This window comes from Rhodnius prolixus, unplaced genomic scaffold (assembly GCF_049639745.1).
Source record: "Rhodnius prolixus isolate KJV_2025 unplaced genomic scaffold, Rpr scaffold_13, whole genome shotgun sequence".
NCBI lineage: Eukaryota > Metazoa > Arthropoda > Insecta > Hemiptera > Reduviidae > Rhodnius > Rhodnius prolixus.
Genome location: NW_027411583.1, coordinates 10,092,459 through 10,115,842, shown reverse-complemented (window position 1 = coordinate 10,115,842; position 23,384 = coordinate 10,092,459). Strand labels below are relative to the sequence as shown.

General features: G+C 31.8%; 1 protein-coding gene across 4 annotated transcripts in view; it reads left to right on the top strand.

Annotated features, from left to right (window-relative positions):
- The first annotated feature begins 955 nt into the window (after positions 1-955).
- dom (domino helicase) overlaps positions 956-23,384 on the top strand; it is a 41,005-nt gene continuing 18,576 nt past the window's right edge. For 3 of the 4 annotated variants that reach the window (XM_074115481.1, XM_074115478.1, XM_074115477.1), the window contains exons 1-32: positions 957-1,198; positions 1,735-1,830; positions 1,905-2,014; positions 2,101-2,581; positions 3,940-4,127; positions 5,051-5,236; positions 5,324-5,464; positions 6,281-6,440; positions 7,063-7,265; positions 7,944-8,054; positions 8,410-8,485; positions 8,576-8,781; positions 8,883-8,969; positions 9,687-9,864; positions 9,984-10,121; positions 10,874-11,048; positions 11,420-11,606; positions 12,242-12,378; positions 12,473-12,659; positions 12,998-13,204; positions 13,416-13,551; positions 13,970-14,053; positions 14,146-14,352; positions 14,956-15,113; positions 16,253-16,462; positions 17,002-17,291; positions 17,688-18,060; positions 18,703-18,899; positions 19,117-19,231; positions 19,313-19,426; positions 19,746-19,961; positions 20,466-20,714. In XM_074115481.1, coding sequence (XP_073971582.1) covers positions 1,913-2,014; positions 2,101-2,581; positions 3,940-4,127; positions 5,051-5,236; positions 5,324-5,464; positions 6,281-6,440; positions 7,063-7,265; positions 7,944-8,054; positions 8,410-8,485; positions 8,576-8,781; positions 8,883-8,969; positions 9,687-9,864; positions 9,984-10,121; positions 10,874-11,048; positions 11,420-11,606; positions 12,242-12,378; positions 12,473-12,659; positions 12,998-13,204; positions 13,416-13,551; positions 13,970-14,053; positions 14,146-14,352; positions 14,956-15,113; positions 16,253-16,462; positions 17,002-17,291; positions 17,688-18,060; positions 18,703-18,899; positions 19,117-19,231; positions 19,313-19,426; positions 19,746-19,961; positions 20,466-20,714 — 5,499 coding nt within the window. In that variant the 5' untranslated portion in view covers positions 957-1,198; positions 1,735-1,830; positions 1,905-1,912. Of the gene's footprint in view, positions 1,199-1,734; positions 1,831-1,904; positions 2,015-2,100; positions 2,582-3,939; positions 4,128-5,050; positions 5,237-5,323; positions 5,465-6,280; positions 6,441-7,062; positions 7,266-7,943; positions 8,055-8,409; positions 8,486-8,575; positions 8,782-8,882; positions 8,970-9,686; positions 9,865-9,983; positions 10,122-10,873; positions 11,049-11,419; positions 11,607-12,241; positions 12,379-12,472; positions 12,660-12,997; positions 13,205-13,415; positions 13,552-13,969; positions 14,054-14,145; positions 14,353-14,955; positions 15,114-16,252; positions 16,463-17,001; positions 17,292-17,687; positions 18,061-18,702; positions 18,900-19,116; positions 19,232-19,312; positions 19,427-19,745; positions 19,962-20,465; positions 20,715-23,384 lie in introns of all 4 variants that reach the window. The other variant, XM_074115480.1, reaches the window with a different exon arrangement.

Genomic DNA, 23,384 nt, shown 5'->3' with positions numbered 1-23,384 from the left:
TGTTATATTATTAAACAATTACGACCAGATCTTAATAATTTGCTTATTTTAACTTTCCATACAATGAAAAATTTTAGTAAGAAACTTGTTTTCCTATTTTTCTACAAATTTGACATGCATTTCATGTTTACTTTTGAGCAACTAAAAGTTTTTGTGTAAAATTTATCTAAGTGCAGTTATTATGGTAGGAATGGTTGGACTTCAATCAGAATTGTCTTAATAGTGTAATGTATGATCCTATCACTCATATTACATTAACGAGGATAAGTTTTAATTTTCAGAAGGAAATAGTGGGACCAGAAGTTTTAATTTATCGAGCGCAGTTTTCAATTTATTGCGATTTTTTCAAAAAACCTATCAAAAGCTAACAAATTACATAGGTAATAATAGCTGTCATTTTACTCAGAAATTTGAGTTTGGAGGGTTTCGGCAGAGAAGGCATTTTTGATGAGGTGACGCTTGTGTGCAATGTACGGTTTCACCACCTTTTTACCGTACATTAATAAGTAAATACCGAAGAAAATTTGTCACTTATGACGAAGTAAATTATGGTTTGAAAGTAATGAGATAATTTTCTTGAGATTTTTTTAAAATAGAAGATCACAGCTTGAATATTGAAGCCCTAAAGAAATTTAATTTTATAATGGGCACTACATTGTATAAATATAAACATGTAATTGTAAAATAAATGAGTAGTATTTAATAGATTATCAAGGGTTATAAGAGAAATGCATTCCAATGAATTTATTGACTTCATGAATTTATACAAAAGTTACAATGAAATATAAATTAATTTAATAACTTTAGTATAATATAATATTGAAATCAAATGATATAATTTATAAGATATATGTATAAATTATCTTATTTGATTTTATTTTGAACAAAGTTGGCCGGACTTATATGTAAGGTTGGCAATATTGGCGGCTAAAGCTAAGGCGTTATTCCTATCTTACGTTCTTTAGTTATTGCCCCGTAGGAAGCAGCAGTGTACATGAATGGGTTGATGATTTTTATGTTGAATTTCGTCGTGCATTAGCGTCTTAACCGTGCATTTATACTAAACACTTCTAGTAAATGAATCTAGTTTTACATGTCATGTGTGTAAAGTATATTATTGTACAAACGTTTCACTTTTACAAACTTTACGCAAGTTTTTACTTGCCCATTAAGTGTAGGAACTTTTGATAACACAATGGTGAGTCTTTTCAGAAACCAAGATGGCGAAAGTCCTGTCGTACATTTCAAACAATCCATTTTAATGTGCTATAATTACTATTACATTACTTTACATTTTAGGACGGTAAAAAATGAGTATTCTTTTCTGATTGGAAATTTGATACTTTTCCCCATATTTTTCTTGTTTTCAAGCTTTTTACACTATTAATTCTAAAGAGTAAAAGAATATACATTATTGTACTTGTCCGTTGTTTGCTAGTTTATTTTGCTAATTTAATGTAACTCATCCAAAAATTAAGGTGTTAATTACTTATTTTTAAATATACATTTCTTTTTTTGTGGTCTGACATAGGATCGTCGGTTGTTTTTAGCTCAGTTTAAATTAAGTATAAAATGTGACGGACAATCGGTTAATTGTTTCAATTTACGCCTGTTTACAAAAATATTTATTGAATTCAGAGTCATTCCATCAATTAAATTAATTCTCTTTAACTTACGAGTAAAATGTAGTGAATTTCGCGTGTTTACAAATTAAAAATGTTTTTATTTTTCTAGCTGCCACTGGGAAGTTGTAAACAACATAGAAATAATGAACTAGTTGTTCTCTCGCCTCTACGCTTATCTATATAATGTGAACAAAATGATATGCATGTAAGTTAATTGTGGTTAATTAATTGTAGAATTCTTTAAACTTTGCATTATATTAATTTCTTGAATTTTTACAGAATTTGATATGAGTGATACGCGCCTTGGCTTGGGAAAGCCAGCCCAGCAAAAGTCTTTATCAGCATCATCGCAGTTGCTCCCCTTGGTTTCAGTGCCTAGCCATCATCAGGTATTTTATTATCTATGACAGTTACACAGTCTTAAATGTAAATTAGACAGAAAGGATCTTTCAGTATCGATCCCTCTTTGTTGCAGACCTCTTCTGGAATGACTCGGTTGGCACCAGGGAGCCAAGGGGGGCGGATTCCAATTCGCTCACCTTCACAAAGCGGTGTAACTGACTCTTCTATGATGGCCACACTGTTAGCTAATCAAACGAATAGTCATCCAAATCTGGTTAACACTTTAAATTCACCAGGTGTTAGAAAAAGAAAAGCCCTTACAGAGGATTATGTGATATTGCGTAGAAAAGTGACTGAAAATCATTATATAAGATTACAAAGATTACAAACTATGTTTGCGGAACAAAGTGCGTTTTTGTGTTTTCTACAAGCGAACGGACAATTTACTGACTTTAATACATGGCGGACACGTTTGCCTGCCACGCCGTTAAATAATTTTTTTCAAAGTAATAAATTAAACCCGCAAGACGAAAATGAAGATTTGTACCTAGTTTTACAAAATCGTAGCAACAATTTCCATCTACCCTCCGGTCTGTCAAGTAGGAGTAGTCAAGGTAAGGTATTTTAGTTTTAGGTTGTACACATAGTTGCGGGATCAGTGTTGGTTAAAGAAATGTAATTTCATATTAACTGTCTGTAGAAAATATTAAATCTTTTATTACTTTTTATATTCAGTGTTAATAACAAATTGTTTATTCCGAATATTACTTGTTTATACCTACCTATTGATATATTGTAGTCGAAATTATTATATTTCTTTCGCGATTTTGTAGGATAGAAAGTTGCAACCACATTTAAGGCCTTTTCGAAGTTAGAGCCGGCAAAATGATTAAACACCCTCCTCCATAAATTAGAAATAATCCTTTTTGTAGAATTTAAATAATTTATTTCGCTTCTCAAGTTTCCACATTTAGAAAAAGTGTGGGCAAAGAAATATTTGAGTACACCTATCCTTCAATTTACTCTGAAGATCCATTCTGAGGAATACTTTTCAAACAGATATAAGTGCCTTCCTGTAACAATATCCTGAATTCATTGATTTTAAGGAAAAACAATAAAAGCGAAATATATATTTACCAAAAATTATTCCGTGGATTCAATAAATTTAGTTTAGTGTACAGAATAGCAAATAGAGCAATATCTGGTTTATGATCATTTGTATCTTTAGCCTTATCTAAATCATACTAGTTCATCCACTACTAGCCGTACAATATTACCACAGATAACTATTAAACTTTTGCTACCGCACTGTTCGTCCAAGCAAGAAACTAAGAAAATTTGTTTTTTAGTAGTAACGTGTTTTATTAATAAAATTATACTCTATTGGGATTTTAGGTTTAATTGTTGTGCATCAAAGATAAAGATACGTAAAAAATAACAGTTTTGAAAGGTTTTTCATTTTTTTTATATTATACGGGATGCTTAATAACAATAATTAATTTAAACAACCTTTCCATTATATAAATAACATTTCATGAGTTTGTTTCACTTATCGAGACATCTTACCTTCTAATGTTACTTGTTTGAGCACATAGATTTGTTGTAAGGACAGTAATTTGTTTTACACTGACGTAACAGAAAATCAATCCTGTGAGGCATGGTCTTGTTTGCCTTTGCATTAATGCCTCACTAGAATCAATGAATCCAGGATTTTCCTTGATATTTCCATTAACGTAATTATTTTTATTTTAAATTAGATTTCATCCTAATCACAATAACACTGGCGGTATCATATTGCACACACTTCCTTATCTTTCACAAATATTGACTTTTGAGTGTTCAAAAAAAGTTCAGTTAAAGGATTTTTTTTTTTTTACTGATAGTTTTATTATAGTTGAAACATTTTTATTTTTATATATATAGCACATTTTTTGATGGGTAAGTTATTTTGGTTAAAAAAAAATTATTTCAGGAGTGTCAGAAAGTTCTAGAGGACCATCTGATTTTCCGTCAAAGAAAGAAACATTATCTAGTGGTTTATCTTGTACAGCTTCTAATCTCCCGTCGTCATCACCTTTAAAAACTGGTTCACCACATAATTTACCATCCCATGAAAATTCTGTATCAAGTCAAGAGCAGATTGTCGAGAGAGCTAAACAGGTACATTTCTATTTATTATATTACTATGTAGTTGATATTATAATAGCTAGGAAAAAAGTTACTGAGTACTCGTACTTAGATATTACCTTCTTTGAATGAGACTGAAAGGGCAAATCTCTTTCTCGACCTTCTTCAGTTCCTTTCCATGTATCATTTTATTGAATACATGTCGAGTTATCTGGTCTGAGAAAAGGCGCTTCCCTACTCCACAAATATGAGATGTCAATGAACAAATTCAATTGCATGCTATTCGTTTCAGATTTTGAACTCGAAGCAGTATCTCCCCTTTGTTTTGTGCGCCTTGAGTTCATTCATTTTTAACGCCATAAGTCCCGATGAGTATAGTACCTTACTTGGGTTTGCATGACGAACACTCGTGGTTACTTCTGCCTTCTAATTGAGCAACTTCTTTGAAACAATTAGAAAATTGTCGGATACTTTGTTGTTTTTTTGTTTTTCTCCAAATAAACCTTTAAATACAGATCGTAAAGAGGGAAATGTTTTGCATGTAAACATTTTCTACAAGGAATGATTTAAACTATTTAAGTTATTTTCTCATTTCTCTCTCACTTCAGTTCTTATTTCTTAAACTAAAAAATATCGGGAATTCTGGTAGTTGGACTAGAGGGGCTTTGAATGAGGAGCTTCTTGCTTAGAATTCTTACATTACCCGAATAGATAATTAAAATAAATATGTTTAGGTTTAAATCAATTAAAAACTTAATAAGTAAATTTCATTTAAAAATGTTATATCATGACTTACCTCCGATGGTCCGCGATCAAGATTTTGTCTTTAAACTATTTTCTGACATTTTTTCTAGACGTACTTCCTTTTCAGTTTTAACTGTGTTAAGTTTACATGTATTTTTTAGCGTCTCTATTGTGGTTAAGTATTAAAAGGTAATGGGGAAATTCATTTACAGGAAGCTTACGTTATGCAAAGGATAGGAGAATTACAAAAGGATGGGCTTTGGGCAGAAAAAAGACTTCCCAAATTGCATGAATTGCCCAGGGCCAAAGCCCATTGGGATTATCTGATCGAAGAAATGATGTGGTTAGCGGCTGATTTCGCTCAAGAAAGAAAGTGGAAGAAAGCTGCTGCGAAAAAAGTAAGTTTAATTTGTTTAAAAATTTAATTTAACTTTTGATTTTTCAAATAACTCGTTAAATTAAAAAAAAAAAAAAAAAAATTACAGTGCGCCAGAATGGTACAGAAATATTTCCAAGAGAAGGAGGCTCTTGCCCAAAAAGCTGTAAAAGCACAAGAAATGCAGTTGAAGAGGATAGCCGGTTTCATTGCGAGGGAAGTGAAACAGTTCTGGAACAACGTGGAAAAGGTTAATTTGGGAAAAGCAATTTTATATCGGTTTTATAATAAATAATACATACACTTTTTAGGTTACTATGAAGGGCCTTTTTTGATATTCTATGTCCGTCTCATGACAGTTTAGGCGTATACCACCCTTCAGACTCCTTCCTATTTTCTTGATTTTTAGAGCCAGGATTTTGCATATTCTTACGAGCTAAGGTCGTCCTTCCATTCTTCATAGGTGGCTCCTAACATTTGTCTCCTAATGAAGGAATATTGTTTTTAAAATTTTACTCCTGTTCGAACTTGCAACAAGTGATCAACTCTTATACTAAAAAATATCTATCTTAATGACCAGTAGTATGTTCTTGTTTCTTCTGAAATAATACATATTTAGAACTCTGTTTAGAAGAGTGGTGCGGCTTATATATATATATATATATATATATATATAATATATATATATATATAAGCGCATTGTTAGTTGTTTCTTTGCAACTCTCTTGCTCTTTTCCAGTCATGTACATCTCATAAGTGTCCAAGATTAATGTCAGTATACCTATGTTTTTAAATGTTTTCAAGTAGTAATTTGGGCACTTGTGTAAGCAAGAAAAGCTAATGTAATCGCTAATTCTTATCATAACCCCCTATTTTATTTTATTTGAGAAATTTATGCTTACAAAATTACGCTCCTGTTTTATGCGATGTTTACTCTTACCAAGAAATCTTAAATACTTTTACCATAAAAATATGCCCATACAATTACCCTTTTTCTTTGGATTGTGGATTCACAATCTCAGTTTGAGTTAAATTTATTAATTTCCAAAATATTGATATTTTGCAGTTGGTAGAGTTTAAACAACAAACACGTTTAGAAGAGAAACGTAAAAAAGCTTTAGATCAACATTTAAGCTTTATTGTGGACCAGACAGAAAAATATTCCAGTTTAGTAGCAGAAAGTATGAACAGCTCTAGGCCAACTTCACCCAAACATCATTCCGACGGTAAGGGAAACGTATTATTGTCATTTTCATTTAATAGGTAAGGAAATATTGCGAATATTACAATTTTTCTCCGGAACATGTGATTCCGAAAAAGTGGTTTTTAGAAATTGTCTGCTTCCTTAGATCTTTAATTAGCACAAAACAGAAAATAGGAGATTACCGAAGGGCTAGTTTTTACTATTAAGAAAAACGTATAGATATAATAATAATAATGCTTTATTTGAACAAACATGTAAACATACAGAAAATAAGTAAGTACTAAGTATCGAGGGCTTGGAAAAATCCGTCAGCCGAGTTAGACGTTTTAAAGCCTTAACACACAAGCACGCAAATAAAATAATTTATATCTTTTTTTTTTTTTTAATATGGAATACAAATACCTGACTTTTAATATCAATTAATTAATATTAATAGCAGTTAATATTCATAATAAATAAAACATAAGTAACAAAAAACAACTGTTTGGGAACTTAGTATTGATAAAAACAATAATTCTGTGAATGTAAATTGATGTGCTAGAGAGATATTATTTGGCTGCTAGCCGAAAGTTTAAATGACATCTCTTTAAATATCTCTTTTCTTTTTTTTAATATTTTAATTGCGAAATATCATCTATTTTCAGTTGAATTTGAACCAGAAGGATCGTCGGATGATGATGAGGAAACAATTGCTAAAGAAGAAGCGCTGTCTGCTGCTAACAAAGAAGCTGTCAGTGAGGAAATAGATGCTTTAAAAAGAGAAAGTGAATTGCCTTTGGAAGATCTCCTTTCTGATTACCTCTCCAAGAGAGACAAATTGGACATCCAGTCAAATGATTCAAATGATGTAATTTTTATTTATTTATTTTTAAATCTAGTATGAAAATACTTTCATTTAACTTACATTGAAATTAATACACGTAAATTAAAAATTACTTCTTGAACTTAAAAGTTTTCTTTAATACACTGCACATCACCACTTTTTGTCACCATTGCTCTCAAGACTTTTACTTATACATTTTCTTCGAAATCCGTATTTTTATTAAACATATTCTCTACTTAATGACGTACAGTTTGTAAAACCGTACATTTCACTGGATTACTCATTAGTGGGAGGTATTTCCTTCTTCTTTACAGAGTGCCTCATAAAAGAATTTGCTTTTTATGTGTATGTTATGTGTGTATCGGAAGTATATAGGAAGGAAGTCGTACAAGCCATTTTCTTCTTTTCTAGTGATTCCCATACTTGAACAACCAAACTATAAAATTAAAGCTTCCTTCGATTCCCACTTTACGAATTAACTGTTCATTTAATAACACGTTGGCTGACGTATTGTACAAACTTCTTAAAGTTTATTAATATCTACAGTGTAAACTCATTTTGTCAAATATCATTCTTCATTTCATTCATTCTTCAATCATTCTTAACTTAACAGCAAGAAAAACTTTGTTAAATTTTATTTCTACAATTTAAAGTTAATTTAATAAAGACAGAAATATTAGACATTTTTATTTACAATTTTAGGAAGAATTTAGAGCATCAGACAATGATTCCATTGATGATGAAGAAACAATCCATGAACAAGAACAATTGGAAGGATCTGCTGATCATGAAGAAGAAATAAACGAACTGAAGGTAGGTAAATCATTTCTCACTGTAAAAGTTTTAGTGGGTATACCAAGTTGGAGACTAGTTTGAGCAATCTAGTCTTTTCGGTTTTGATGATATAGCTGGCTGCTTACACAGTCGGACAAGAGCATTGAAAATCTGTACGATTGATAATCTTTGAGACTTTATTTGATGGGATAGTGTTATTTAATTATTTTTGAGTTTAGTAAGAGTCAAGAGTCTGGAGTGTTAAGTAAGCGTTGATGATCTCAAAGCTTTTTAACTTCGACAATCATTAGTAGCAGAATATAATTATAATATAATGTACAATTCTGTTAATTGATGTTTAAAAAATGTAGTTTTTTTTCTGATTTTGGTAAAGGCTGAAGGAGAAATGAGCATCGAAGAACTTCGTATGAAGTACACACCAGGTGAATCTTCAACTTCTTGTGATAAAAGTAAATTATTCTCTCCTATTCTGATCTATTTCTGAGGTAAAGTTATTTAAAGAAAGTCTCTATCGTTATGGAAATTTTTTTTTCTGACAGGCGTTCGTAAATACAGCACCACTGAAAGAAATGATGACAGTAAATTGATAGAAGAAGATGTGGATGTAGACGAAAATGAAGTAGAAGGCGACGTTGAGGATGCAGATTATGAGGAAGATTCAGAGGATGAAGATATTGAAGAAAGCAGTAGCAATGAGCAGGAAGAAGATTCTGTTCTGAAAACCCTTCTCAATGACGCAACTAGTGTAAGTTCCTTGTTTTGATAATGTTCTATAAAAAAAAGAAAAGGTTACATCTCTGTTAACACAGCTCAAGTACTTAATGGAATTTTTATTTATTTCTCTAGGACGAACGAAAAGATCAAGAAATTAACGACGTTGCAGCCATAGCCCTAAGTCTACAACCTAAAGGAAATACTCTCTCATCCACTAGCGTGAGTACATTTCTTTTTTTTTTTTATTTGTAGGTCCTCATTATAACAGGAAGTCTTACTTATGTCTGTGTGGTAAGCGTGTCTTGGATTGCGTCTTGGGCACTGTTCTTTTTTCTTGTTTCTTAACCTTCGCCTTTCCTTTGGGTGACGATGAGAATCAATCCCACTTTTTGCTCCCAACCCAAGAAGATTGAAGATTTCTGTCGCCATATATCAGCTCATCATTATTAATAGCCCCAGACTGTTATGAACAAGTTGTCATCTGGCCATCCGTAATGCGCTAACATAATACAAAGAGTGTCTTTCACCTTGATTTAAAAGAAGTGTAATTCAAGAAAGTCATGCCGCGTTGTCAGTTTTGGCTGTGAATCTTCCTCCAACTGCCTCAATTAATCTTTCCTTCATAGTCCCTTATATCACTTTAATGAAATGAAAGCCTATTTCAAGTTCAAACGTATACTTGAAATGAGAGTAGATGTGGTATCCATGGTGATGAGCTAGAGTTGGCCTGTAATTCCGTTAAACTTCTTCGGGCTCAGGAATATTTTAGGTAAATGATGTTTAAAATTGAGTATTGTTTTGTAGGCTGGAACAAGATCATTCCCCCCACCCAGTTCCTTCGAGAATTGACCTCTTACTGTTTATAAACACTTACTTGTTCTTGAAAATGAGTGATACCTTTCTTTTCTCAAATCTCTTCTGTTTTCAAACATACAGGTAGTCACAAAAGTTCCTTTCCTATTGAAACATCCACTAAGAGAGTATCAGCATATCGGTTTGGATTGGTTGGTTACAATGTACGATAGGAAGCTGAATGGTATCTTAGCTGATGAAATGGGCCTTGGAAAGACAATACAAACGATTGCATTACTCGGTCATTTGGCTTGTGAAAAAGGTAAGCCATTTTTTTTGTTTTGTTTTAAGGATATATGTATGTATTTATATTTATTCTATCATTTGTAACTAAGATTCAAGTTCTTCCTTCAACATAACAACCATGATTATGTATTACAGGAAATTGGGGTCCACATTTAATTGTAGTGCCAACTTCAGTTATGCTCAATTGGGAGATGGAATTTAAAAAATGGTGTCCAGCTTTTAAGATCTTAACCTATTATGGATCACAAAAAGAAAGAAAAATGAAAAGATCAGGTGAATACATATTTTGTTTTTGTGAAAAGATGAAGCTTTACTTTACTAAGGGTGTACGTTATATTTAAAATTTGTAACAATTATTTAGAAAATGCTTCTCTTTGATCTCACTTGCGATAGGTAGTAAAAGTTTTTATAGATTCTGGAGGAATGGTCAGGAAGTTTGATTTAGAATACAAAAATTTCTCATTGCCAACGTTTCCATTGTATATTAAGATGGAAAAAAAAAAAATATTACTGAGCTTATTCGCTTTTTAAAACCGCTTAAGGTGTATATTAACAAGGTGTATATCAGAATGGCACTGTGCCCTCTCTCTCTCTCTCTCTCTCTGTGTGTGTGTATGTGTGTGTGTGTGTGTGTGTAGGTGAGAGTATGCATGTGGATAAATTTGTAGAGGTTGTCTTGTTTTGAAAAATTTAGTTCCTCTAAATCATAAGGAATTTAGTAAAGCCATTGCTTCTTCGAAATTTCTTTCCGGATCAATTTTTAATAATTTACGTTGGTTTTCCAAGATAATCATCTTTTTGTCGCCTCAACTTGATATTTAATGGCGGAATTTGAAATTTATTGGAGGTTGAATATTGTGCAACAAATCAGCAAACAGTTGAATCAGCGCAACAAAAATTTAATTTTTTGAGTACAGATATTTATTTATTACTGTATTTATTTTCTAATTCCTTAATCATTTTTCTACTACCATATTTATTGCTAATGCTATAATATACATTTCTAAACAAAATATTTTTTTTAGGCTGGACAAAACCTAATGCATTCCACGTATGCATCACTTCTTACAAATTAGTTATACAGGATCATCAAAGTTTTAGGAGGAAAAAATGGAAATATTTAATACTTGATGAAGCTCAGAATATTAAAAATTTTAAATCACAAAGATGGCAACTTTTATTGAACTTTCAAACGCTAAGGTAAAAAAAAAAGAAAAAACTAGTATATTTAATTATAATTAATATTATAGTCTCTGCTATGTTACAATACAAATAAAGAGGATATGAAGAAAAATAGGAGTACAATACACAGTAGGTGGTCTTCTTGGAATGTGTTGATATCTTTTAAATTCAGCAGAACAGTTGAAGTTAAAGCGCACAACAGAAAACTTTTATTTATTAAAGACTGGTTGCAAATTGCTACCTGAACGAGAACTAGAAAAATAAACGGGAACAATGTTCACCCATGTGTTTTCTCATATTTCAGAATTTTGTGTGTAACCCTTATACATATAAAAAATTATTTTGACTATTTTTTTTTAACGATTTTTTGTGTTTTTATTATTGTACAGGAGGTTATTATTAACGGGTACCCCGCTACAAAACAATTTAATGGAGTTATGGTCTTTAATGCATTTCCTAATGCCCAATGTATTTGAATCGCATAGAGAATTCAAAGAATGGTTCTCAAATCCTGTCACTGGTATGATTGAAGGCAATTCTGAATACAACGAGAACATCATTAAACGTTTACACAAGGTATGTAAATGTTAGTTATCTAAATAATTGATCACTAAAATAAGGTAGGCGAAGTTAAGGTTTCTGTATAGCATATCTTTGTTTTAGCTATGAATAAAATATAATTTTCAGGGTGCAAGTTTCAGCTATTAAATCTCATCTAAAATGATATAGGTTCTTTGTGATTATTACAGAAAAACAATGCAAAATTACAGGAAGGGGGTCGAACTTGTTTTAATTAATTAAGTTCTGATTCTGATACCAAAGAATTTTGTTTAAAATCGTGTACTAAAGCACTCGCACATTTATCGCATTTTTCCCAGGAAATGAAAGTTATTTACGGGAAATGCACCTAAGTTTGTTTTGAAAAATGGGAAGATAATATGTCAATCAATTTTCAATCTTATGTCAAATTTAATTCTAAAGTATCGTAACTGATTCGCCAATAAAGGCACTGACGATCAGTTATTCAGAGCTTATGTCTGAAATAACTTTTGCAGCAGTGCTAAATTAAATGCGTATATATTTAAGTAATGTTTTAATATTTTAATGAACAAAAATGTATGCCGACAGTTATTTTAATATCTAACTATAGTTTTATTTATTTATATTTGCAAGAATGTATTATATATGTTCTTTGTTGTCTTTCCAATTAGGTGTTAAGGCCGTTTCTTTTAAGACGTTTGAAAAGTGAAGTAGAAACACAGATGCCCAAAAAATACGAACATATCATTATGTGCCGACTATCAAATCGCCAGAGATATTTATATGACGATTTCATGTCTAGAGCGAAGTAAGTTTAAAAACTTTTTATTCAAACCTATATATTCTTTCGTCTCGAATCATTTTATGTAATACAAAAAAAAAAAATCATTTGTTACTTTTAGAACAAAAGAAACATTGGCTACAGGGAATCTATTGTCTGTAATAAATGTATTGATGCAATTGAGAAAAGTATGCAATCATCCTAATTTGTTTGAAGTTCGTCCAACAGTCTCACCATTCCAAATGGAAGGACTCACTTATAGCGTACCGTCTCTAGTTTGGGCTGCATTGGATTATGATCCTTTTAAGGTATCAAAAAAAGTAAAATTACTTTTATCTATTAGGTGGTGAGTCTCAAAAAACTCGAAAGTTTAAATCCTCTAAAGGATCCTATGTATTTTCTCAGTTACTAATTTGGCTTATGTAGTTCAGGTTTTAATGTCATCACCTTGTAAATTTTAGTTTCTTTCTCTCGAGCGGAAACTATTCCGAATCAAACGACTATAATCTTGAAAATAATCTTTAACCCCAAAATACTTAGCTACCATCTACTGATTAAAGTTGTAAGCATGATAAAAAACTTATTACCTGAAGAAAATAAATTTGATTATAAATAGAGTAAATTTTAAATAGAATTTTATTTTTAGCACATAGATCTGGCTTCCTTAAATTTCATGGTAATAGATTTTGAAAAATGGCTGCTAGCATTCGTTGCCCATAGAATAACAAAATTCAAATTGTCTCCGCAAGGCATAAAAGCGTTAGACGAAGCACCACCTGAACCACCAAGATGTCCTAGAGGCAGGGTCAAAATTAATATGAAAAAGAAACTTCCTCTTCTTCCATCAGCTCAGGTGATTGTAATTTACGAATGGTGTTTTTTGATTATAAACATTTTGTACTCTTATATAGATATAAAGAAAATGTTCTTGATTTTATTCGTCTTAAAAAATATGTTTATTTATTTCAATTAAGTTATTAACTCGTATTTTTAGTTCACATGAAAATAGGGAAAAAATATTCTCTGATAATGAAAGCTTCATCTTTTATTTTTTTATGAACCAGGTAACGACGGGTCAAGCTAGACCACCGCTTGTACAAGTGGCTGGTAATAACCACAGGTTCATTACATCTTTACCTGCCACCAAAGTAGGAACTTCTCCCCTGATTAAGACAATAGTTGGACAAAATTCTAATCAAGGTAAATTATTGGTATCTATAGTATGAATGTATGATTAGAAATAAGTTCACTGTAATGAGGACTAAAAAATAGTTGGTTAGCGTTATAGGACAAACCCCGATTCTTCTTAACTGATAGGCAACTTAAATGAATGCCTTATACCAACAAGAACCAGTTCGTTTTATTTTTAAACATAAACTTATAAATACATACGATTTACCAATTATAAATTCCTCCAGTGCTGGCTCTTAACAACCAAAGGACGTTGGAATACATTAAGATTTTTTCGCATTGTAGCGTCTTTACAGAAAAAGTTACTATTTTTTGAAGTTCTCCGGAAGGTGACTCCAAAAAGTTTCATCTAGCTCGGATTGTTAACTGCTTGTTTAATTATCCATGAATACAGTTTTTGTTACTAAAAAACTTACTTCATTTACAGGTGTTACCTTCAGACTAGCCAATCCTACTAGCCAACTACCCAACTATGTACAACTAGTACAACAACCGGGTGGTGGAGTGAAAGGTAGTTTTTTTTATTTCCTTCTTTTAAAATGCAAACAATGTACACTGATAATTATGGAATCATTAATATTGCTTCTAATTATATGTACCCAGCTATATCTGTGACGTCACTAGCAAACGCTGGACAAGTGGTAAAAGCGTCAGTAGCTGGTGCCAGCAGCGGAAGTGATACCTCAATTACAACCACTCCCGTGACGAGATTGGTGCCACAGTTTGCTCAGCTTGTCACTACGCCCGGCGGAAGGCAATTAGTTTTATCTTCTCAGCAAGTAATTACGTCGCAAGGTGGTGGCACTACAGGTAAATCCTCATGAACAGATACATTGGGGTATTACAAAAAACTTTTTTCTAACTAAAGAAGTGCCACGGGACTTCTGTTTTAAGATTCTGTTTTGTATTTCTACGTATTATGTCTCCCTTCAGATTGCCAGGCCAATAGCTTTGTTTTTTAGCAACTATGTCTTGTCTTTGAAGAGTGATTAATAATTTGACGTCACTACTAGAGAAAGGCTGGATCATAAACAATTGTTAAATTTAAGCAGACCCTCCCGGGCAATCTAAGGAAATATTTAGTTTATTGTACGGTACAACTCTCGCCATTGGCTTTCTAAATTAATGGTAATAAGTGCCTTAGAATGAAAAGTTCAGGACATTTAGGGCTAGGTTTTCCAGGAATTGGCTGAATTACAGCGAAATCCAAATACTTGTAAAATTGCCGCACTAATGATAGTCTAAAGACAAAAGTGCTTTTTATCTCAATTTTTTTTTTAAAAAAAAGGTAGGTAATAAAAGAATGAATTTATGTTAAAAAAACAGAAATTTTTAATACCCCTCATTATAATTTATAACAGTGTTCGAAACAATAATCGTATATTCATATTTTTTTTGTTTTTGTTTTCTCAGTAATGACGTCCAGTGGTCAAAGATTGACGGTTGTTTCCAAGTCTAGCGGAACGAATGTTGCAAAACTAGTGACTAGCCCTGCAGTGGCTCAGCTGAATTCAGCTAGACCTGTGGTCAGAGTGCCTCCATTGAATGTTAGCACTGTACAAACTACTCAGGTAATTTAGTAATTATCTTCCTTGAAAAATTGTAGGAAAATATAAAAAAAAGAACAGATTTGATGGAAATTAATTTTTAGTTCCTCATTCTTGCGATATTCGTGATAAACTCTCTTTTTTAATTTCCCTTACTCTTCTAAATAAAAGAAGGTTGTGTGTAATGGGGCGAATTCGATTTTGAATTCCGCGAAAAAATAATTTTTACAAATTAGTATGAATGAAAAAAAAAAATTAGAGAATAAGTTCTTGAAGTAACAAATTTAGCCAGATTAGAGTGAGAATTGATGGGCGAATCTCTGTTTTGAGGTATAAATATTGTTTCGAGCAGATCCCTGCGAAGGAGCAAATGATTAAGGAGATTATATTTGTAACAAAAAGCGAGTTCGAAGAAACTTTTTCTCAATCTTTGTGGAAATTATGTTCAATCTAGGGATTAACTAACTTGTTGATTTTCTTTTTTTCCAACTCTTGGAAACTTAGTATATTCGAAAATAATTTTTATTTTATCATTTTCTAAAGTGAAATTTGTTTTGATGGTATAGTTCACGAGGAAGCGTTGGGATTCGCTTCCGTTACAGGTTACTTTTCTGTGAAATGTACAATGTATGATGTTGACAACAAGCTGTATGATGTTGACCCAATCTTTCGTAGATACTGAAGTTTTCTGATGAGAAATGGTAGTAAGACAAAGTCATATGACTTCGGATGGATAAACTTTTTTTATATATCGTATAATATAGTATCGGAAATTCGTTTATTTGTATAAACTTCTAAGAAAAAGTACAATCGAAACTTGTTACTTCGAGCCATCTGTGTAATTATATTTTTATAATTTAGAGCTTGGAGAAAAGCGATATCAATGTTTTGATGATTCTGTTTAGTTTTCTCATTCCGTCTTATTAGATCGACACGTGTATTGCTTTTATTTTGAGATTCTTTTAATGGAAATAGATTTTGTGCAAAGCTTTCCCTAATAGTTCTTTTAGTAAAACTATAATGAAGACAACTTATGTTTGGTAAAAGTTCTAAGTTTAAAGAATACTTTTAGAATTGCTGTAAGAGAGAGGCTTTTGATTACTATACCACATTTTTTTTTAAATTGAAATTAATTCTTAAATCTTCTCAAAAAAATGTTACAGCCAAACTGTGTGGTAATATCCAGCAGTTCAACTTCCACCACACCTAGTACCATGACAACCGGAGATACCACAACAACCATCACGACTGTAACCACAACTTCTTCTACAACAGCTGTTGCCAATTCAGTTACCACGCCCACTAAAAATAGCATCAACAATACAGCCGCCAGATCAAAAGTTGAAGATAATTCATCTCTGAGTATAAAAGATGTAGGTTTTTTAGAGGTTTCTGGTTGATGTAGCTTCTTTTTTTTTTAATTAGTAATTTTTCAATTATTTTTTTTTATTTTTCTCTTTGTTTTATTATTTGGTAAGAGTTTGGTATTGTGATCATGTAAAATTGTCTAAATCGAGTTTTCACGGAAATGTCCGTTTTGAGTTCTAAGAAATGGTTTTAGAAAATCTGTGTTTGTAAATAAAATACGATGACAAAGAAATCACAGGAAACTAAAACGCTACTAGCTCCCAACAGTTGACCTGACAAAAAAGAGCAACCACATCTTCAACGATATACTTTAAATTTGGAACATATTAGTCTTAAGACTTTTATTTGAATATTTTTTCCATTTTCCCCAAAATTAGTTAAAAGAAACTTATTATTTCTCTCTCGATAATAAAATTTCATGAAAATGTATGGACTCGGTAGTTATGAGTGATTGGTAAAAACTTCTACAACCGGAAGTTGTTTATCGGTTGTTGATTTTGTTTCTTTTCTTTCTTCTACTTCTAAACTCTTTGTTTATTTGCAGCTAAGCTTAGAAGAGCGGAGAAAACGTAGGAGGCAGGAAAGGTTAGCATTAATTGGTAGATTAAATGAGATTCGATGTAGAGCTTTACCAGTGTACGGTGTTGACTTGGTTTCCTCGCTTACAATTGAACATGCACCTGTCAATACGAACTGGGGCTGTTCAGGATATGGTCACTGTAAAGAGGCGGTGATTAATGATCCTAGAAAGTATTGGTCACAGACTGGAGCATTAAGAGAGGCCATACACTCGACTGAGGATCGTGTTGCCCAGCTTTCTGAAATATTCTCAAGGTATATATATTTATTTTTTAGTTGGATAATTATGTATTTTCCCTTTTTTTAAAAATGATAAGTAGACCTGTCGGTTTGTCCGAGGGTGTACCGCATATCTCAAAATGGCTAAATTGAGTAAACTTCAAATTTGGTATTCTGCACCACTTTTTGGAAAACAATTTTTAATGAAAAATCTAGAGAAAATAGATTTAAATCTGAATGAATTGTGTATATCACGACTTACGAAAATTTCATTGTAGGTAATTCGCACTGTAGTCAATCTTATTCAGTTACATACTTCTTCGTAAAATATAAAGTCTATTTTAAACACTAGTGATTAATATTGCTTAAGGATAAATAATTATCAGTAAATATTAAATTCAATATCATAATTATAAAAACCGCTGATTTCAGGTTTGTACTGTACGTGCCAGCCGTGGCAGCACCTACACCGCGTTTGCACGTCGCTCATCCAGCTCCATGGAAGTTACTGCAAGAACAGCAAACAGAGGCCGCACTGGAAACACAACTCAGGCCTAAATTTCGTCTTTTACATCCAATCTCTTCGGCCATGTCCACACAATTTCCACATCCCCGACTGATACAATACGATTGTGGTAAATTGCAATCACTTGATCGTCTACTTAGAAAATTGAAGTCTGATCATCACAGGGTACTAATATTTACGCAGATGACTAGAATGTTGGACGTACTCGAGGCATTTCTCAATTTTCATGGCCATATTTATTTAAGGCTTGATGGCACAACAAAAGTCGACCAAAGACAAGTAAGTTATAATTAATTGGTTGAAAAAAAAAAATAAATAAAAAATTAATTTGATAAAAACAGTTACAGTATCTCTTACACTGAAAATAAATAAATAAGTAAATTAAATTAAAAATTAATTATGTGTATAATACGGAAAGTGTTCTCTCCTCACTAGAATGGAATATTGTGCGACACGAGCTTAAGGCAAGTATTATATTAGCAATAGTCAAAAAATATTAAGAAATAGTAATAATACTTGAAAATCTAATATAATCGGAAAGAAAACAACGGTAACTTTGTGTACAGAGCGGAAAATAAGTTCTTGTTGCAAAGAAGCACTTTCCGCACTCATAACCATCTGGTAAAGACCGATTTTCCACACGTCCTTAGGAAAAGCATTTGAGATACAACTGAAATAGTTATCAACAATTATTGTGGTAACATATAACAAATTGCTATAAGAAAACGAAAACGATAGTTTTAAACCAAAAAATCTCAATTTGACTTAAACAGAATACGATTTAGTTCCAAATATTATTATGAATAATGGCTCAAAGCTTAGGAAACAATTAGAAGTTCAATAAAGAGAATATAATAAAAGAAAGTTTAATTATGGAAATCACATATTTTAATATTTTAATTATTTTTTTTTTTTTTGCAGGCGTTAATGGAAAGATTCAACGCTGATAAACGAATATTTTGCTTTATACTGTCCACAAGATCAGGAGGTGTTGGTATAAATCTTACGGGAGCGGATACGGTAATATTTTATGACAGCGATTGGAATCCAACAATGGACGCGCAAGCGCAAGACAGATGTCACAGGATAGGGCAAACCAGAGATGTGCATATATACAGGTATATATTTTTCTGGTCTAATAATTATTTAAAAAAAGAGTTAAATTGGCGGCTTGTTTTGGTTACTTTATTGCATTTTCAAAACCTTTAATTATGATTAACTACGATATATTTAACTATCATGAAGATGGACCTTAAGTTTAAGAAAAATTATTAACTTTTATTGCAAGTTAGCTTCTTTTAATTAGGAAGATATTTAATTGTTAATTTTGTTCAGGCTTGTTAGTGAAAAGACGGTGGAAGAGAACATTCTAAAAAAAGCGAACCAAAAAAGAATGTTAGGAGATGTTGCCATTGAGGGTGGGAATTTTACCACAGCCTATTTCAAAAGTGTAAGTATTATTTATTTGTCTTTATTAATAAAAACAAAAAGTGGATATGGAAAAAATAATTCATCTTCATGTAAATTACAGTCCACCATTCAAGATCTTTTCAATGTTGATACTTCCGAGAATGATGCCTCTCGAAGAATGTGCGAAGTGCTTCAACGTGATGCTGAGAAAAGAAACAGTTGTGAATCCTCAATGGTAAAGTTAAAATTTTTAAATACTGTTATTTCTTTTTCATTTTCTGTTTTTTCTTGCTTAACCTCCTTGCAATAACAAAATTTCTATAAACTTTCTGAAATATCTGCACACGTATAGGCCGAACACTATCATTTGAAATATTTTTCTAAGAAAATTTAATTTGAGCACAAATGAACGCGATGTCGCAACAGGCGCTTTGTTGGTACATGAGCAAATTAGAGGAACATAAAAGTATACCCAAGTCTGCAGTGTAGAACCAAAGGTTTTGGTCAAGTGACTTTTTAAATATTTATGTTTATTATTTATTTGTTACTCTCAGGTGCCTTCTAGTACAATGGATGAAAAGAGTTCCATAGGCGCATTAGAATCTGCTCTGGCACAAGTAGAAGATGAAACTGATGTGGCCGCAGCCAAAGTAGCGAAAGCGGAAGCAGCTGCAGAACTTGCGGAATTTGATGAAAATATTCCATTGGAAACGCAAGAAGGACAGGAATTAAGCAAAGCTGAACAAGAATTAAATACCTTGATGCAACAGGTAAAAAAACTGACTTTTAAAAGAATTTTTGTTGAGATGAATTTACATTCCTATTCATAGGCTATATGTCTGTCTCACCTGGACTGCCTCCTAATTTTGTGTTAATTCTTGTACAAATAGCACTTTTCTCGATTAGCTAGTATTACCAGTTGTGAAGTCAATGACGGATCCATAACTTATGATAGTAGAATATTCTAAAATATGGGTGTATCGGAAGTATTCCCTACTTCTAAACAAACCCTACTTGATCAATATTCTTTGGTACAGGCAGAAATATTGAAGTAATCTATATATACTAACAATTTGGGGATTGTTTTGGTCAATACTACAAAGTTGAAGCTTAATTGTTGTCAATAACATTGCATTAACAATAGTGTTCTCATAGGCTACGATTTACTTTGTACATGTAATTAATGTACATCCATTTAATGGCTCAATCCTTTGTCATGTAATTTTAATTGCTGTTATTAATGTTATTAAAATAACTTATTTTATTGCATTTAGTTGTCTGGTGTGGAGAAGTATGCCATGCGTTTTGTTGAAGAAACGGAAACAGTATGGTCTGCTGAACAGTTAGCCGCAGCCGAGGCAGAAATCGAACAACAAAAACGAGAATGGGAACAAGGAAGATTGGCCGCATTGCGCATTGATCAAGATGAACTTATCAGCGGTAAAGGCGGTCATCATCTAGAATCAACCGGCGATATAAACGATGATAGTATAACGTATAGCGGTTTGGATGCAAGAAACCAGGTTAATACTAGTAGCAAGCCTTCATCATCATCTTCATCTTCTTCTTCTTCCTCCTCCTCCTACTCCTCCTCCTCCTCCTCTTCTACTTCTTCTAATTCTAATTCTTCTACCTCTTCATCAGCAAAATTGTCCACGCCTGTTGATTCTATAAACAGTCACGCCCGTAATGCTAGTCATCATTTGATAGTAGATGGGACAACACCTCGAACTAGATCTCACGGTGGTGTAGCCATAGATCTGTGGACGTTAGATGATAGTCCAATAATACCAACAACAAAAGGCACTTACAGTGGTAGGGGTCGTGGTAGAGGCGGTTACAGTAGAGGTGGATATGGTAGTAGAGGCGGAGCTAACTTAAACAATAGTCATAATATGACCGTCTCAGCCGGTCAGCAGCAACAACATGGTAAAAAACGACCAGCCAGCTCAACGTCCTCATCATCTACGTCTTCTTCAGTAAGCGCTGCTCCTCCTCCTCCACCATATTCCAATCCAAATCTAGTGATTAGAACGAGAAGGGCATCCGCCCAAATTCCAATCGTTGATGCTAATCACGTTGGTAGTAGTAACAATAATAAAAGTGGTAGGCTTGGTAAATTAAAACGTCGATCAGATACAACATTACAATCGTCGAATACTTCATTCTCGTGATATTATACCGTTAGTTATAATTTTTAGTAATTTTTTGTTGTTTTTTTTTTATTTTTATTTTCGAGAATATCCCCTCCATCGCTTAGGAAGAGTGATCTCACATTAATAAATTTTATAAATCCCAAATTGAAATATTTTCCAATTAGCATGTATTTTTTTCGTATTTGTTCCTGTTTAAAAATTAAAATAACGAACTCTAGGGGGGAAAAACTAATAAGCCATAGTAATCGGAAAGTTTTTTTAAAAAAAAAAATTGTACATAATCGTAAATTTTGTAATATTTATTTATTGTATTAAAAAACCTAATGTTCTCTATCCCCTCCCAACCAAAAAAAAATTTAATACTTTTTAAATAAATCATTAAATAACTCGATCAAGTTTCGGCGGATATCAAAAAAGTTCTTCTTTTTTTTTTCAAATTCCTTATCTACAAGGCAAAAAAGGCCTCAAAATAATAAGAAACGTTAATCATTATAGATCCTCCATCTCACTTTAAAATCCTTCCTTTTTACACTTTTGAAAAAAGTCAATATTTTTTGTTAGTACGTTTTTTTTTTTATATTAAAATATAAAATATTGTAAATACAATAATTTATTAAGACTACTGCAAAACATAATATATTGTAGTTAGGTCTAACTTAAATTTTTCCCCTTTATTTTTTATTTTTTTTAAATCTTATAAATATTTGTAAATAGAGTCATTTGTTTTTTTTTTATATATACATATATACATAATTTTTTTTTTTTCATCTATGGACTGCATTATCTAATTTTAATTAGTTTATCTTTTTTTAAGAGAAGATTTTCCGGAATTTATAAATGTATAGGTTAAATATAAAAGAAAAAAAAACAGGCCCAATATAATAAATTAATATGTAAATATACACAAAACAAAACAAAAATCCATTTTTAAAAGGGAAATACTTATATACAAAAACAAACGGAAGTATATTTTATATTTTCTTAAAGTAAAAAATAAAAAGAAAAAGAAGTGTTTTGAAAAGAAGGCAAAAATCGCGAGCTGAAAGAATGCTTTTAGAAATTACTGTAATTATAGGATTAAAAAAAATTTAATATATCCATTTTTATACCTTTCAAAAAAAAATTTAACTACATAAAAATTGTACATAATAAATTTAAATACAAAAACAAATATAATTTCCCATTTTTTAAAATAAGATAGTTACGTCTATCTAGAAATTGATGATGTATTCAGTTGATTTTATCAATCATAGCATGACTTTTCATTATTTCTGATTCTGATAGGTTACTTTCTTTAATTATTATTTCTCCTCCTTAACTGTAATAGATTTGTTCTTCGAGGGTTTGAGGATAAATTATGATTTGATTTATTTATTCAATTTTTGGTATAGTCTGGGAATAATTCTTTTAAACAAAAAATTGAAACTGGAAATTTGACAGAAATCAAAATTCTATATGAACCTGCTTTAAAATACTCTGAATCTCGGTACTAAATATTTGTAGGAACGTTTATCTATCGTGCCTTTAATTTTCTCACCATGATATCATTTTAACTCCCCCCCACAAATAGGGGGCTTTCTTTCTCTTTCCGTTCGAGTTCCTAGTCATTGGTCTAATCAATTCCCCCCAATACTGAAAGAGATCTTACTACTGTATTATCAAATTATCCATCTAGCTTTGCAATCTGCCTAGAACAGCTCTTTGGATTCCAAGCGTCTTCATTTATGCTCAAGTCATTGTCTGAAAACCTGGGTAATCTTGGGTAGATTGATGTGCTCCTCAAGTATCAAGTTCCTTAAGTTACTAAGCAATAGCTTAAACCTATTCTTATTACTTTACCTTAACTAGAGATACATTTTTTTTTTTTTTATCAATTTATCCTAAGGGATTCATTTCTAAGTTAAATGTGTGTAGCTTTCTCTCTGTTGCATTTATTGAAAGGTTCCCGTTTTAGTTGCACACGCTGCAACCTATATTGGATCTTGATGCAGTGTGCTCTAAATATGTTTTAGGAATATAACTTCCGTTAAACCTGTC